This window comes from Salvelinus sp. IW2-2015, linkage group LG31, assembly GCF_002910315.2.
Source record: "Salvelinus sp. IW2-2015 linkage group LG31, ASM291031v2, whole genome shotgun sequence".
Taxonomy (NCBI): Eukaryota; Metazoa; Chordata; class Actinopteri; order Salmoniformes; family Salmonidae; genus Salvelinus; species Salvelinus sp. IW2-2015.
The window spans coordinates 5,518,687-5,532,657 of NC_036870.1; the positions used below are offsets into that span (position 1 = coordinate 5,518,687).

General features: G+C 40.2%; 1 protein-coding gene across 1 annotated transcript; it reads right to left on the reverse strand.

Annotated features, from left to right (window-relative positions):
• Positions 1-972: 972 nt before the first annotated feature.
• On the reverse strand, positions 973-6,938 carry LOC112067812 (zinc finger protein 239-like). Its single transcript, XM_070436274.1, has 2 exons — positions 6,317-6,938; positions 973-1,643 (listed from the first exon to the last, which is right to left on the reverse strand). Exons 1-2 carry the CDS (start codon positions 6,636-6,638, stop codon positions 1,060-1,062), a joined length of 906 nt encoding a protein of 301 aa, XP_070292375.1. The 5' UTR covers positions 6,639-6,938; the 3' UTR covers positions 973-1,059.
• Positions 6,939-13,971: the final 7,033 nt, after the last annotated feature.

Here is a 13,971-nt window from a genome sequence, read left to right on the forward strand (position 1 = left end):
ATGAACAGACTAGGTCTATACTGCTCCTACATGGTGTAACAATACATCATGTAGATGTATATAATGAACAGACAAGGTTCTATCCTATTCTACTGTATCTTAGTCTATGTATTACTCATCTCATATGTATATACTGTATTCTATTACATTCTACTGTATCTTAGTCTATGCTGCTCTGACATCACTCGCCCAAATATTTATATATTCTTAATTCCATTCCTTTAGATTGTGTGTATTGTTAGATATTACTTGTTAGATATTACTGGACTGTTGGAGCTAGAAACACAAGCATTTTGCTACACCTGCAATAACATCTGCTAAACACGTGTATGTGACAAATAAAATGTGATTTGATGTATAGAGGTCTGGTGTTGGAGATCATTCCACACTCTGTGTTCTACTACCCATGTCTGGTGTTGGAAATCATTCCACACTCTGTGGATCTCCTGCATGTATTTTCTGATTTTTAATCGGACCACTTGACAGGGTATCTCTTGTCACATTGATCACAGCTATAAGGTTTCTATCCTGTGTGTGTTCTCTGGTGCTCTTTAAGGCTTTCTCCCTGAGAAAAGTTTTTCCCACATTGCTCACAGCTATATGACTGCTCTCCTGTGTGTGTTCTCTGGTGTGATTACCAGGTTGCTTGACTGAGTAAACTCTTGCCACACTGATCACAGCCATAAGGCTTCTCACCTGTGTGTGTTCTCTGGTGTGTTTTCAGATTACTTGAATGAGTAAAACTCTTCCCACATTGATTACAGCTATATAGGCTTCTCTCTGTGGTGTTCTCTGGTGTCCTTTAAGGTGTCCTATCCGGAAAAGTTTTCCCACATTGCTCACACTATATGACTGCCTCCTGTGTGTGTTCTGGTGTGATAGCAGCTTGCTTGACTGAGTAAAACTCTTTCCACAATGATCACAGCTATAAGGCTTCTCTCTGTGTGTGTTCTCTGGTGTCCTTTTAGGTATCCTATCGAGAAAGCTTTTCCCACATTGCTCACAGCTATATGGCTTCTCTCCTGTGTGTGTCCTCTGGTGTATACCAGGTTTCTTGAATTAGTAAAACTCTGCCACACTGATCACAGCTATACGGATGCTCTCTGTGTGTGTTCTTTGGTGTGAAACCAGGTTGGTTGACCGAGTAAAACCCTTGCCACACTGATCACAGCTATATGGCTGCTCTCCTGTGTGTGTTCTCTGGTGTGATACCAGGCTACTTGACTGAGTAAAACTCTTGCCACATTGATCACAGGTATAAGGTTTCTCTCCTGTGTGTGTTCTCTGGTGTGATACCAGGTTGGTTGACTGAGTAAAACTCTTGCCACACTGATCACAGCTGTAAGGCTGCTCTCTTGTGTGTGTTCTRTGGTGTGTTTTCAGATTACTTGATTTAGTAAAACTCTTCCCACATTGATCACAGCTATAAGGCTTCTCTCCTGTGTGTACTCGCTGATGTATTTTAAGTTTTGATGAAGATTTGCAATGTTTCCCACAGTCAGAGCAGCAGATAGATTTCTTTCCTGTGGGTCTCTGCTGGTGTTTCTTGAGGTGTTCTGATGTGGAGAGACTCTTCTCTGCCTCGTCAGCTTCATGATGTTGTTGAGACTCCCCAGAGGATCCACGATAGTCCCGTGTCTCTCCTGTGTGAACGACAAAGTCAGACAGATGGTTAAAGGCCAACAACAGCAGACCACTGTTTATTTGAGGTAAAAGGTGATGCCCAGAGCATACCCATGAAGTTGTACAACAATTGACGTCTGTTAATTTATTTGACAATTAAGACAGTCAAGTTACCAACAATCATATTTTGTCTTGTTTTCACATTAGTGGTAACTAGAAATAAATTATTAAAGTTGTTGAAATCCTAAGCAGTGTGCCAGACGACCTTTGGTCTCCAACATAGGCCCATTTCTGTGTTAGCTAAAATTGCAGCATGAGGTCAATGCACAAACAATTTCATTGCAGAAACTRCTCCCTGCTAATGAGGAAACCGCTAGTTATGGATGTAGTATATCTGCCTGGAGCAAAAATGGTGAGCAAAGATTTTAGTTTTTCACAATGTGTTCTCTGAATATTACAGCTCACTATCAGCGCAAGATCAGGAGTGCTACTCAAGGAAACTCACATTAAGCTGTCGCTATTTACTAATTCCCCACCGTGGGAGAAAACTCAGGGGAGTTCTCATAGGCTAACAGGAAAAATAGCCTCCATTTCCAGGTTGCTTATGAGTGCAGTTCACATATCTTTTGGAATATAATTGTAAGGCTCGTTTGAATGTCCTGATTAATATAATGTTTGTGTTATTGTTGCAAATAAACTGCTTTATACTTAAACACTTCAACCAGTAAAACGCTCTTTGGCTTCGCCATCAGCCTGACAATGAGGGTTTGAACACCAAGTGTTTACAAATTGGCCCATAACTTCAGCTAACAATAACATAGACCTACTGTAGGACCCATAACTTCACCTAACAACAACATAGACCTAGGACTATAAATCATTTAATATTTCAGGTGAAACATGGAAACTAAAATGTCTTTGTCATGACATTTCATAACCTGATCACCAGATAATTTTGTGAATAATCCCACTAGGCTACTCTGTAATYTGTTGTCATTCAAAACGTCCTGAATAAAAGAAAATAGCTCTGTGTGTTGTACAATAGCCTATCCATCAAGGAACAGTTCTCTACACATTATGAGCTAAGTATCTCTGTGTGCAAACAGACTAACGAGATCCTACTGTAAATCAAGCAGATAATAACACATTATAAACATATATTTGTTAGGGATGTTGGATCCAACGTGGAACACGGCATAACTGTTTTTACCAGAGTAATGAATGAAGAAGCACATTTGACTGGCATGCAGAATTTTTTTTCCTGGATCAGCTGATGATAGTTGAACATGTGACTGTAACTAAACAGCTACAGTATTAAGTATTATGTGTAATTATTGAAGAACCGCGTTTGGGTGTTGTGAATCAACTTAAGGTGACTCTCGGTTAGAACCATTGGATTTAGCAAACTCTGAAATGATTTAGGATTTCTGTGCCRATGAAAACTGTTTTCCTAGCGTAACATAAGGAGACACTAAATGTTACGTAGTTAGAGTGCATTTCAGAAATCTGAATACAAAAAACTGTCCCACAGCAAGATCCAGTATTTAAGTTGAAGTTCATCATATGACAAGKGTAACGTTATGACTATAACTATTGTTCTCTTAAGGAGGGAAACTAGGTACAACATACTATTAAATCCACACGTTATGACTATAACTACTGTTCCCTGAAGGAGGGAAACTAGGTACAACATACTATTAAATAACAATCGACTGAAGGAGCTCATTACAAAAGGTGAGAGCGTGAGAGTCGGATTTATTCTTAAATTTAATAGCACTTAACAGACCAGGAAGTGGGGGCAACAGTGTTGTATGGTAGAAATGGTAAGATAATTGGCATCACCAATGGAAATGGAAAAAGTTTGACAGATTTAAAACGGAAACTTCAGAGATAACGTCAGAATTTACGAAGGCCAGCAGCAAGTGGGAATTAGTTATTTTCTCTGGTTATATTGATTCTGGCTTAATCAAGTTTTTGTGTGTCTTAGATTATTAATAAAACGCTTAAAGATAGTTCAGTTCAAGTTCGCACATACAGTTGATTTTATTAAACATATAAGTTGATTTTTTAAACAATACAGTTGATTTTATTTAAACACATGGGTGTGTCTATATGGAAAAATAAAACGTACAACATTTAAACAATCAATTGGTAGAAAAAATATATTTTTTTTTTTTTATTGGGACAGATAGATCATAAATCATTTCAGACACCTTCCTTTTTACAACATTTTGTTTACGTTACAGCTTTATTCTAAAATGGATTACATTTTTTTTAAATGTCAATATTCAGAAATATAATAATGAAATAAAAATACAAAATAAAAGTGAGATTTTTTTATTAGAAATGCTTGAACATACAGTGGTTGTATCTCTTAGGTACATGATGTGGTTAAGTAGGTTGTTATATCTCTAGGTCATGACAGTAGATACATAGGTTTTGTATCTACTTAGTCATGCCCAGTAGGACTACAGAGGTGTATAGTATGATAATCTCTATAGGTCATAGCCAGTAGGCTACAGTAGATTGTAACTCTCTAGGTCAAGACAGTAGGCAGTAGGTTGTATTCTGTAGGACATGACAGTAGGTTAACAGTAGGTTGGTATCATCTGTAGGACTACATGTAAATTTGTAAGTCGTCTGGATAAGAGCGTCTGTAATGACTTAAATGTAAATGTAATTAGGAATACAGTAGTTAAGTGGTTGTATCTACCTGGTCAGCACCAGTAGGTTACAGTAGGTTTGTATCTTCTAGGTATGTCAGTAGTTACAGTTAGGTTGTATATCTCAGGTTATAGTATAGGTTACAGTAGGTTTGTATATGAAGTGGTTGTACTTCTTAGGTATGCCAGTAGGTTACAGTAGGTTGAATCCAAGTGGGGTTGTATAACATCTCTAGGACATGTAGTAGGTTACAGTAGGTTGTAACTAATACTAGGTCATGCCAGTAAGGTTAAGTAGGTTCTGTATCCAGTGGTTGTAATATATAGGTCATGTCAGTAGGTTCAGTAGGATTGTAACTATATAGGTCATGCCATAGGTTACAGTAGGTTGAATCCAAGTGGTTGTAAATATTGGGTCATGATTAGGATAAGAAGGTTGTATCAGTGGTTGTACTATCTAGGTCATGCCAGTAGGTTACAGAAGGTTGTATAAAAGTGGTTGTATCTTCAGGTCATGCAGTAGGTTAAAAAGTTAAGGTTGGAAATACAAAGTGGTTGTAATATCTGGGCTCATGCCGTAGGTTAAAGTAGGTTGAATCAAGTGGTTGTATCTTCTAGGTCATGTCAGTAGGTTACAGAAGGTTGTATCACAAGTGGTTGTATCATCTAGGTCATGCAGTAGGTTCAGTAGGTTGAATAAAGTGGTTGGTAACTATCTGGGTAATGCCATTAGGATTAAAGAAGGTTGTATACCAAGTAGTTGTACTCTCTTGTTTCAAGTGGTTGTAAATATCATAGGACCATGACAGTAAGCTAAAGTAGGTTGTATATCTCTAGTCATGACAGTAGGGCACAGTAGGTTGTATTTTGGTCATGAACAGTAGCTTACAGTAGGTTGTATCTCTCTAGGTCATGCCAGTAGATTACAGTAGGTTGTATCTCTCTAGGTCATGCCAGTAGCTTACAGTAGGTTGTATCTCTCTAGGTCATGCCAGTAGGCTACAGTAGATTGTAACTCTGTAGGTCATGCCAGTAGGCTACAGTAGGTTGTAGCCAAGTGGAAACAATTATCAACCCAATGTGGAAAGTGTTGAATTTGGTCAACAACAAAATGAATGGCTTATTTGCTACGTGAGATTTACTTGATCCAACAGAAGTTTCACAATGCTTAAGTTGTTATGTGGACACGTGACATACCGACAACTTTGATACAAAACACTATAGGAGTTGTCTCCAGATCGCTATGTGGACACGTGAAATAAAAAAATAAAAAAAACTTTATTTAACTAGGTAAGTCAGTTAAGAACAAATTCTAATTTTCAATGACGGCGTAGGAACAGTGGGTTAACTGCCTTGTTCAGGGGCAGAATGACAGATTTTTACCTTGTCAACTCGGGAWTTCGATCTTGCAACCTTTCGGTTACTGGCCCAACGGTCTAAGCACTAGGCTACCTGCCGCCCCAGCAACTTTGATAAAAACACTATAGGAGTTGTCTCCAGATCGCTATGCATATTCATGCTAGTAGCTTAGCATCTCTCTCCATTGAATACAGGCGGTTGACGACAYCAACCCTCGTAGAATATAAACAATAGATTACAATAATAAGATGTATCCACCAATCCAAAGACAGGATAGGCGGGAGCTAGACAACCCGCAGTGCCGCTTTGTGGACAACGACTCCCCTTGTTCGGGTTGAGAGACATCTTGTCAGTATATCCATAATCTTTGGTGTAGCCAACCCGACTCTCGCATGGCACTATTGGGGGGTACGGTGTGTAGTAAAACATCACTACATTAAAATCACTACATGCCGTGCCCCCCAGTCTGCGGTCAGCAGATACACCCTTCTCAAATATATATGTTAAGTCACTTTTTTGGAAACGGAACYGAGAAAACAAGGGGTAGCTTGCTCTCTACGTCGTCTGATTCTAGACATACCAGTCATCATACCAGGGCCCTCCGTTGAAGAGGTATTGACGAGCCAACTCCGAATATCCAAAGTTAAAAACAAATTTAAGGCAGTACTTACTGGTGTTAATCAGATCTCCAATCTCCTCCTCTTCATCTTTCAATGTGACAGWAATCTCGCCTTCCTTCTTCACTCCAAAAACGACATCCTCCTCTTTCCCTTCCTCTTCTTCTTTTACTGTAACATTCTCCTCCTCTTTCACTCTGAACGAGTCTTTCTCTTCTTCTTTCACTGTAACAGCCTCACCCCCAACTTCTTTTTTCACAGTAACGTCCTCTTCTTCCTTCTCCTCTTTCACGACAATGTTCAGCCCCAGAGCTTCTTTCTCKGTCCAGCAGACCTCATGTTCTTTAACAGGAGGGGAGTAGTTTAGGGAGCTCATGTTCGGGGATGTTAGCTAGCTAGCTATCATTAGCGACCAGGCTAGTGCTAACTTAACCAGTCAGCTACTATAGCTGACTAATAAAAAATAACGTAATATTAAATTAAATAGGTTAACAGGTAGATACGACAGAAGTGTGTCTAAAACACAGTAGGTAATATAGACTGAAAGCGTATAAATAGCTTGAATCTTTCGGCTATGTTGGCTAGCAAGCTACCGAGGTGGTTGACTAGCTGTTTATGAAGAACCGTCCACTAGATTATACGTCACGCTAGCAGCATCGCCTGAAAGACGCACATCYCCGTTTGCTGACTGGAGTGGGAAACGCAGTTGAGGATCATATTTTATTTTCAGACAAAGATTATATGGATTTAATTAAATAATACTATTATATTGAGACATACAAAGACCTGYATGTGTTGATTGAGTAGTGCGAATATAAAAAAAATTATTACAGCACATTTAAGTCAGTTTCATTAAGTCAAACTAAATCTAAATAAGTAGCCAGCTACTGTAGGTTTTTACTGCTCCTARATGGTGTAACAATACATCATGTAGATGTATATAATGAACAGACTAGGTCTATACTGCTCCTGTGTAACAATACATAATGTGGGGCTTTAAGGCGATGCTGTTAGTGTGACGTATAATCTAGTGGACGGAACAGCAGCAACAGTTAGTCAGCCACATCGGTAGCTTGCTAGCCAAAATTGCCGAACCAATTAAGCTCTTTCGACGCTTTAGTGTATATTAGCCACTGTGCTTTAAACCCACTTCTGTCTCCTAGTTTGTTATCCTATTTAATTTCATATTTACAGTGTTGTTGTTATTAATCAGCTAGCGGGCTGGTTAAGTTAGCATTAGCCTAGCTAGCTAACATCCCGACCATGAGTTCACTAAACTACTCTCCTCCTGCTGAAGAAGAGGTCTGCTGGACGGAGAAAGAAGCTCTCGTGAAAGAGGAGGAGGAAGAGAAGGKTATTACAATACGAAAACAAGTAGAGGGTGAGTCTGTTACAATTAAAGAAGAAGAGAAAGACATTTCAGTTAAAGAAGAGGAAGACGCGTTCAGAGTGAAGGAGGAGGAGGAGGATGCAGTTTTTGGAGTGAAAGAGGAGGAGGGGGAGATGACTGTCACATCGAAGAAGAGGAGGAAACTGGATATCTGGGCCCGGTTTCCCAAACGCATCTTAAGGCATCCAATGGTTCTAATGATGAACGTGCCCTGATTAACACTCGTAAGTACTGTCTTAAAAACAGAGGCACAAGCTCTACAAGTGTTAACCTGATGTGTGAAAGGGGAAATATGCAATTGCTACATCCACGTTTGGACTTTTAAATTATTTATTTATAGCCATTGATTCTTGAAGAATATAACACATGCCTCATGTGCTWWGTTCAACTGTTGTACCCCATCAGAACCCCAAATAAGCTTTTTGTACTCCAATGTTTAGAAACAATCCAAATGTAAACTAACACTGTATAGCCTCAACATGGTTAAAACTATAATGTTGATATCATGGATGGTCAGTCCTTGCATCCATAGGTCTGTTTTATGAATTTGAAACTAGTTACTATTACCAAACAGTGGTYGAATTACAGCTTTGTTATTGTTTGAACTGCAGATTGTTTGATTGATGTGTGGCTTTTTTAAAGGGACATCCTGGTTTTTAAACAGAAACAAAATGGCTGCCCAGAGACCTGAGCTGTGTTTGAATACTCATACTAACCATACTATTTGTGAAGTAAATTGAGTATATAGTATGCTTATTTGTCATAGTATGGTATAGTTAGTATGCCAAAAGTTCCTGGATGTCGTACTACATTCGCCAATATACAAAGTATACATGCAGAGGACACTTTCTGTGCTTTTGGGCACATAATGCAATTCTTCAGGAAATGGGCGTGGCTTTAACATTTTCAGATTTGAAGAAAATGGCGGAAAATATGCAGCCGAAGTCCGACGAGAGCGGATACAAATGAACTGCTTTAACTAATTATGACAAATGTTGAGCAATGTAATGACTTTTCAAATAAGTTACATGTTATTTTAGCTACATTATCCTTACAACCCGCATAGTATATATTTACAGCCATTATGTACCAGTATGTCAGCTAGCTACCTATCGTTAGTTGGCTACAAACGTGCCAGTATATTAACTATATTCTAACTAACTACCCAACGTTTATTGACCTGATTGTTCACGTCGTTCTTAGTCGTTGTGCTTTCTCATTGGACATTTAATTTGGGTGCCTTCGTAAATTCGCTCTGGCTATCTACTCCGATTTCAGAGCACTCTCYTCTGAGTACCAGAGAGCAGAATAATGAATTTACTAGCGCTCAACACCCGTTGAATATGTCCAGGTGTCAGTAAACGTCTGCAAAAAAGCTCAAATGAAATTGTTGCCAGCAGCACAGTTAGTCACCAACGCTCTGGATAACATGAAAACAGCCTAACCAGCTCTACTAGGGCAAGTAAAWTGGTAAGAGTGAGGTTTTCTCTCATTTGTGTCTAGCAAGCTATCCAGCGTTAGCCAGTTAGCTTGGGTGCTTTACAGTCGTTGTYAGGTCAGAACGCTTGGATTGACCCTACTCCTCAGCCATACAGTGCTTGTTTATAAACAGTGGCGTTATACGAGCTCATGTTTTGGTTTCTGGTGGGTTAATACAGTTGAAACATTTGAGGCATTTATAAGTTCTATTCTTCAAGAATCAATGGATATATAGTAAATGGGTCTTTCTGTAACTGCCAGTGAAGATTTCCTGTGGGGGTCAAATTGTTAGTGCTGTTGATAAGTCATTGTATAATATTCTGGCAATTCTTTTCATGTCATTACATTGAAGGCGAAAGTTTGTATTTTCTTAACCTGTCTGGCTCTGGGGTTCCGCAGGCGGAACTCCTCCCACATTCCACTGAAAAGGCAGAGCGCGAAATTCAAAATATATWTTTTTGAAATATTTAACTTTCACACATTAACAAGTCCAATACAGCATTTGAAAGATACACATCTTGTGAATCCAGCCAACATGTCCGATTTTTAAAATGTTTTACAGCGAAAACACCACGTATATTTATGTTAGCTCACCACCAAATACAAAAAAGGACAGACATTTTTCACAGCACAGGTAGCATGCACAAAYCCAACCTAACTAACCAAGAACCAACCAAACTAACCAAGAAACAACTTCATCAGATGACAGTCTTATAACATGTTATWCAATAAATCTATGTTTTGTTAGAAAAATTTGCATATTTGAGCTATAAATCCGTTTTACATTGCAGCTACAATAACAGCTACCGTCAGAAATAGCACGGAAGCAGCCAGAGTAATTACAGACACCAACGTGCAATACCTAAATACTCGTCATAAAACATTTCTGAAAAATCGATGGTGTACAGCAAATGAAAGACAAAGATCTTGTGAATCCAGCCAATATTTCAGATTTTAKGTGTTTTACAGCAAAAACACAATATAGCATTATATTAGCTTACTACAATAGCCTACCACACTACCGCATTCATTCATCAAGGCACGTTAGCGATAGCAATAGGCACGTTAGCGATCGTAACAAACCAGCAAAAGATATATAATTTTTGACTAACCTTGATAAGCTCCATCAGATGACAGTCCTATAACATCAGGTTATACATACACTTATGTTTTGTTTGAAAATGTGCATATTTAGAGCTGAAATCAGTGGTTACACACTGTGCTAACGTAGCATCTTTTTCCCAGAATGTGCGGATATTTCTATTAGACTCTCACCTATTCTGACCAAATAACTATTCATAAACATTACAAAAAAATACATGTTGTATAGGAAATMATAGATACACTAGTTCTTAATGCAATCGCAGTGTTAGAATTCTAAAAATAACTTCTTTACGACATAAGGCTTAGGTTATGGCGAGATAGTGACCAAAACCTGAGCGCAAAACTAATAGTACACAGTTCGACAGATATATGAAATAGAATCATAAAAATTTTAGTCCTTACTTTTTATGAGCTTCCATCAGAATGTTGTACAAGAGGTCCTTTGTCGGGAACAATCGTTGTTTGGTTTTAGAATGTCTTTGTCCCTCTTGAATTAGCAAGCGCACTAGCCAAGTGGCAAGTAGCTCTCCACGCCAACAAACACAGACAACGCAACACGCCTAACGTCCCGAAAAATATCAATATTCTAATAAAACTATATTGAAAAACATACTTTACGATGATATTGTGACATGTATCAAATAAATCAAAGCCGGAGATAGTATTCGCCCGTAACGACAGCTTTTCAGAAGGCAATTACAGGTCCCTCCACGCGCCTTCCAAAAAACCTAAAATGGAGGACACGTCATTCCAAGAGGGTTCATTCCATCTCAGGCCAAGATAATCAACTCATTTCTTCTCTCAGTTCCTCTTGACATCTAGGGGAAGGTGTATGACGTGCACGTATAGTCATACGTATCATGCCCATTTATAGGCAGGTCCRTAAACAGAGCATCGAATTCAGACTTTCCACTTCCTGGTCAGAAAGTGTGCTGCCAAAAGAGTTCTGTTTTACCCACAGACAAAATTCKAACGGTTTTAGAAACTAGAGAGTGTTTTCTATCCAAWAGTAATAATAATATGCATATTGTACGAGCAAGAATTGAGTACGAGGCCGTTTAAATTGGGAACGATTTTCCCCCAAAGTGTAAATAGCGCCCTCTGGTCCTCATCAGGTTTTAACAAGGTTTTGCTAAAATAATGTTAGCCGCTAATCGCTAGTTAGCGGGCTAGCTAGCTTGCTAAATGTATTAAGAGTTAGCACAAACGTAATTAGCTAAAACTGCCTGGTACCAGTGCTGGTATAGGCCTAGATAAGCATGTTTGTGCAGCGGTATCTTATCAGAGAGGAATAAGAGAAGTATGAATATGTTGGCTAGCTAGCCGGCTACATGAAGTAAGAAAACATGTAATGTAACATCTAATTAGGGTCACCTGGAAACACTGACCAACAATTTGGTTCCTACCATGTCTTCTTCTCTGAGGTTTATTGCCAGACTACACTCATCAGGTGTATTGCTGCCCCCTACTGTACGGGGTTGTACAAAATACCCCCAAAACAAATATTGTTTTGGATGAACAAATCATACTAATTACAAAAAGTAAAAAATAAACAGTTTGACTAGTGCAATTTCTGACTTGCACTATAAACACAACAAAGTCCACCTTCTTCACTATTAGTGTGTTGGGATCCTTCTCCTGCATGGCTTCACTGCAGACTGTGGGACATCCACTACCTTCTCCTCTCTCTTTACTCCTTCAGCTATTTTCACTGCCTCCACATAGGACACCTGCTGGATAGACCAGATCCTAGCTACTGTGACATCCTTCATCCGTACATGGCACTCCGGGAACTCGGGAACGTGATTCCCATCACAATTACAACATGCTTCATCTGACATATTTATTCCTTCAGTAAACACTTGCAACATGTCCAAACGTTTTACAATTGTAACATTGCAATGGCTTCTGTATATCTCACTTACCCATGTTTCATAAGATGGGAGAACCACTTCACCAAACTACTGTAAAACCTTCCGTCTATCATTCGTTTTAATCAACGTGTGTCTATCTGAAATGTTATCCCTAAACCACAATAAGCTTTCTCCTTTTGCGCTGTTGACACACAATCAGCATCATACCGCTCTTGGTCACTCGAACCGATTCCACTTTACCCAATTCATCCTTCACCATCTTTGAGACTGCAAACAGGTCACCCAAAAAACATCCTTGCTGATAATTCCCACTCCAACCATAAACTGCTGTTCATTACCAACTTTAGCCTTTTTCACTCCACTGTTCTTCGCCATCATCCACTCAGTCTCAACAACTGTACAGAGTCAATGTGCGGGGGCACCGGTTAGTTGAGGTAATATGTACATGTAGGTAGAGTTAGTGACTATGCATAGATGATAACATCAGAGAGTAGCAGCAGTGTAAAAGGTGGGGGGGGGGGGGCGCAATGCAAATAGTCTGGGTAGCCATTTGATTAGATGTCCAGGAGTCTTATGGCTTGGGGGTAGAAGCTGTTTAGAATAGTCTGGGTAGCCATTTGATTAGATGTTCAGGAGTCTTATGGCTTGGGGGTAGAAGCTGTTTAGAAGCGGTAGGGCCTTCCTCTGACACAGCCTGGTATAGAGGTCCTGGATGGCAGGAAGCTTGGCCCCAGTGATGTACTGGGCCATTCGCACTACCCTCTGTAGTGCCTCGCGTTCAGAGGCCGAGCAGTTGCCGTACCAGGCAGTGATGCAACCAGTCGGAATGCTATCGATGGTGCAGCTGTAGAACCTTTTGAGGATCTGAGGACCCATGCCAAATCTTTTCAGTCTCCTGAGGGGAAATAAGTTTTGTTGTGCCTTTTTCACAACTGTCTTGGTGTGCTTAGACCATGTTAGTTTGTTGGTGATGTGGTGACCTGCTCCACTACACCCCCGTCGATGAGAATGGGGGCGTGCTCGGTCCTCTTTTTCCTGTAGTCCACAATCATCTCCTTAGTCTTGATCACYTTGAGGGAGAGGTTGTTGTCCTTGCACCACACGGCCAGGTCTCTGACCTCCCTATAGGCTGTCTTGTCGTTGATCAGGCCTACCACTGTTGTGTCATCGGCAAACTTAATGATGGTGTTGGAGTCGTGCCTGGCTGTGCAGTCATGAGTGAACAGGACGTACAGGAGGGGACTGAGCATGCACCCCAGAGGGGCCCCTGTGTTGAGGATCAGCGTTGTTACCTACCCTTACCACCTACCTGGGGGCGGCCGTCAGGAAGTCCAGGATCCAGTTGCAGAGGGAGGTGTTTAGTCCCAGTTCCTTAGTTTATTGATTAGCTTTGAGGGCACGATGGTGTTGAACGCTGACTGTAGTCAATGAATAGCCTTCTCACATAGTGTTCCTTTTGTCCAGGTGGGAAAGGCGTGTGGAGTGCAACAGAGATTGCATCATCTGTGGATTGTTAGGGCGGTATGCAAATTGGAGTGGGTCTTGGGTTTCTGGATAATGGTGTTGTGAGCTGTGACCAGCCTTTCAAGCACTTCATGCTACAGACGTCAGTGCTACGGTTCGGTAGTCATTTAGGCAGGTTACCTTAGTGTTCTTGGGCACAGGGACTATTGTGGTTCTGCTTAAACATGTTGGTATTACAGACTCGGACAGGAGAGTTGAAAATATCAGTGAAGACACTTGCGGTTGGTCAGCGCATGCTCGCAGTACACATCCTGGTAATCCGTCTGGCCTACAGCTTGTGAATGTTGACCTGTTTAAAAGGTCAACTCACATCAGCTGGCGTAGGCATGATCACACAG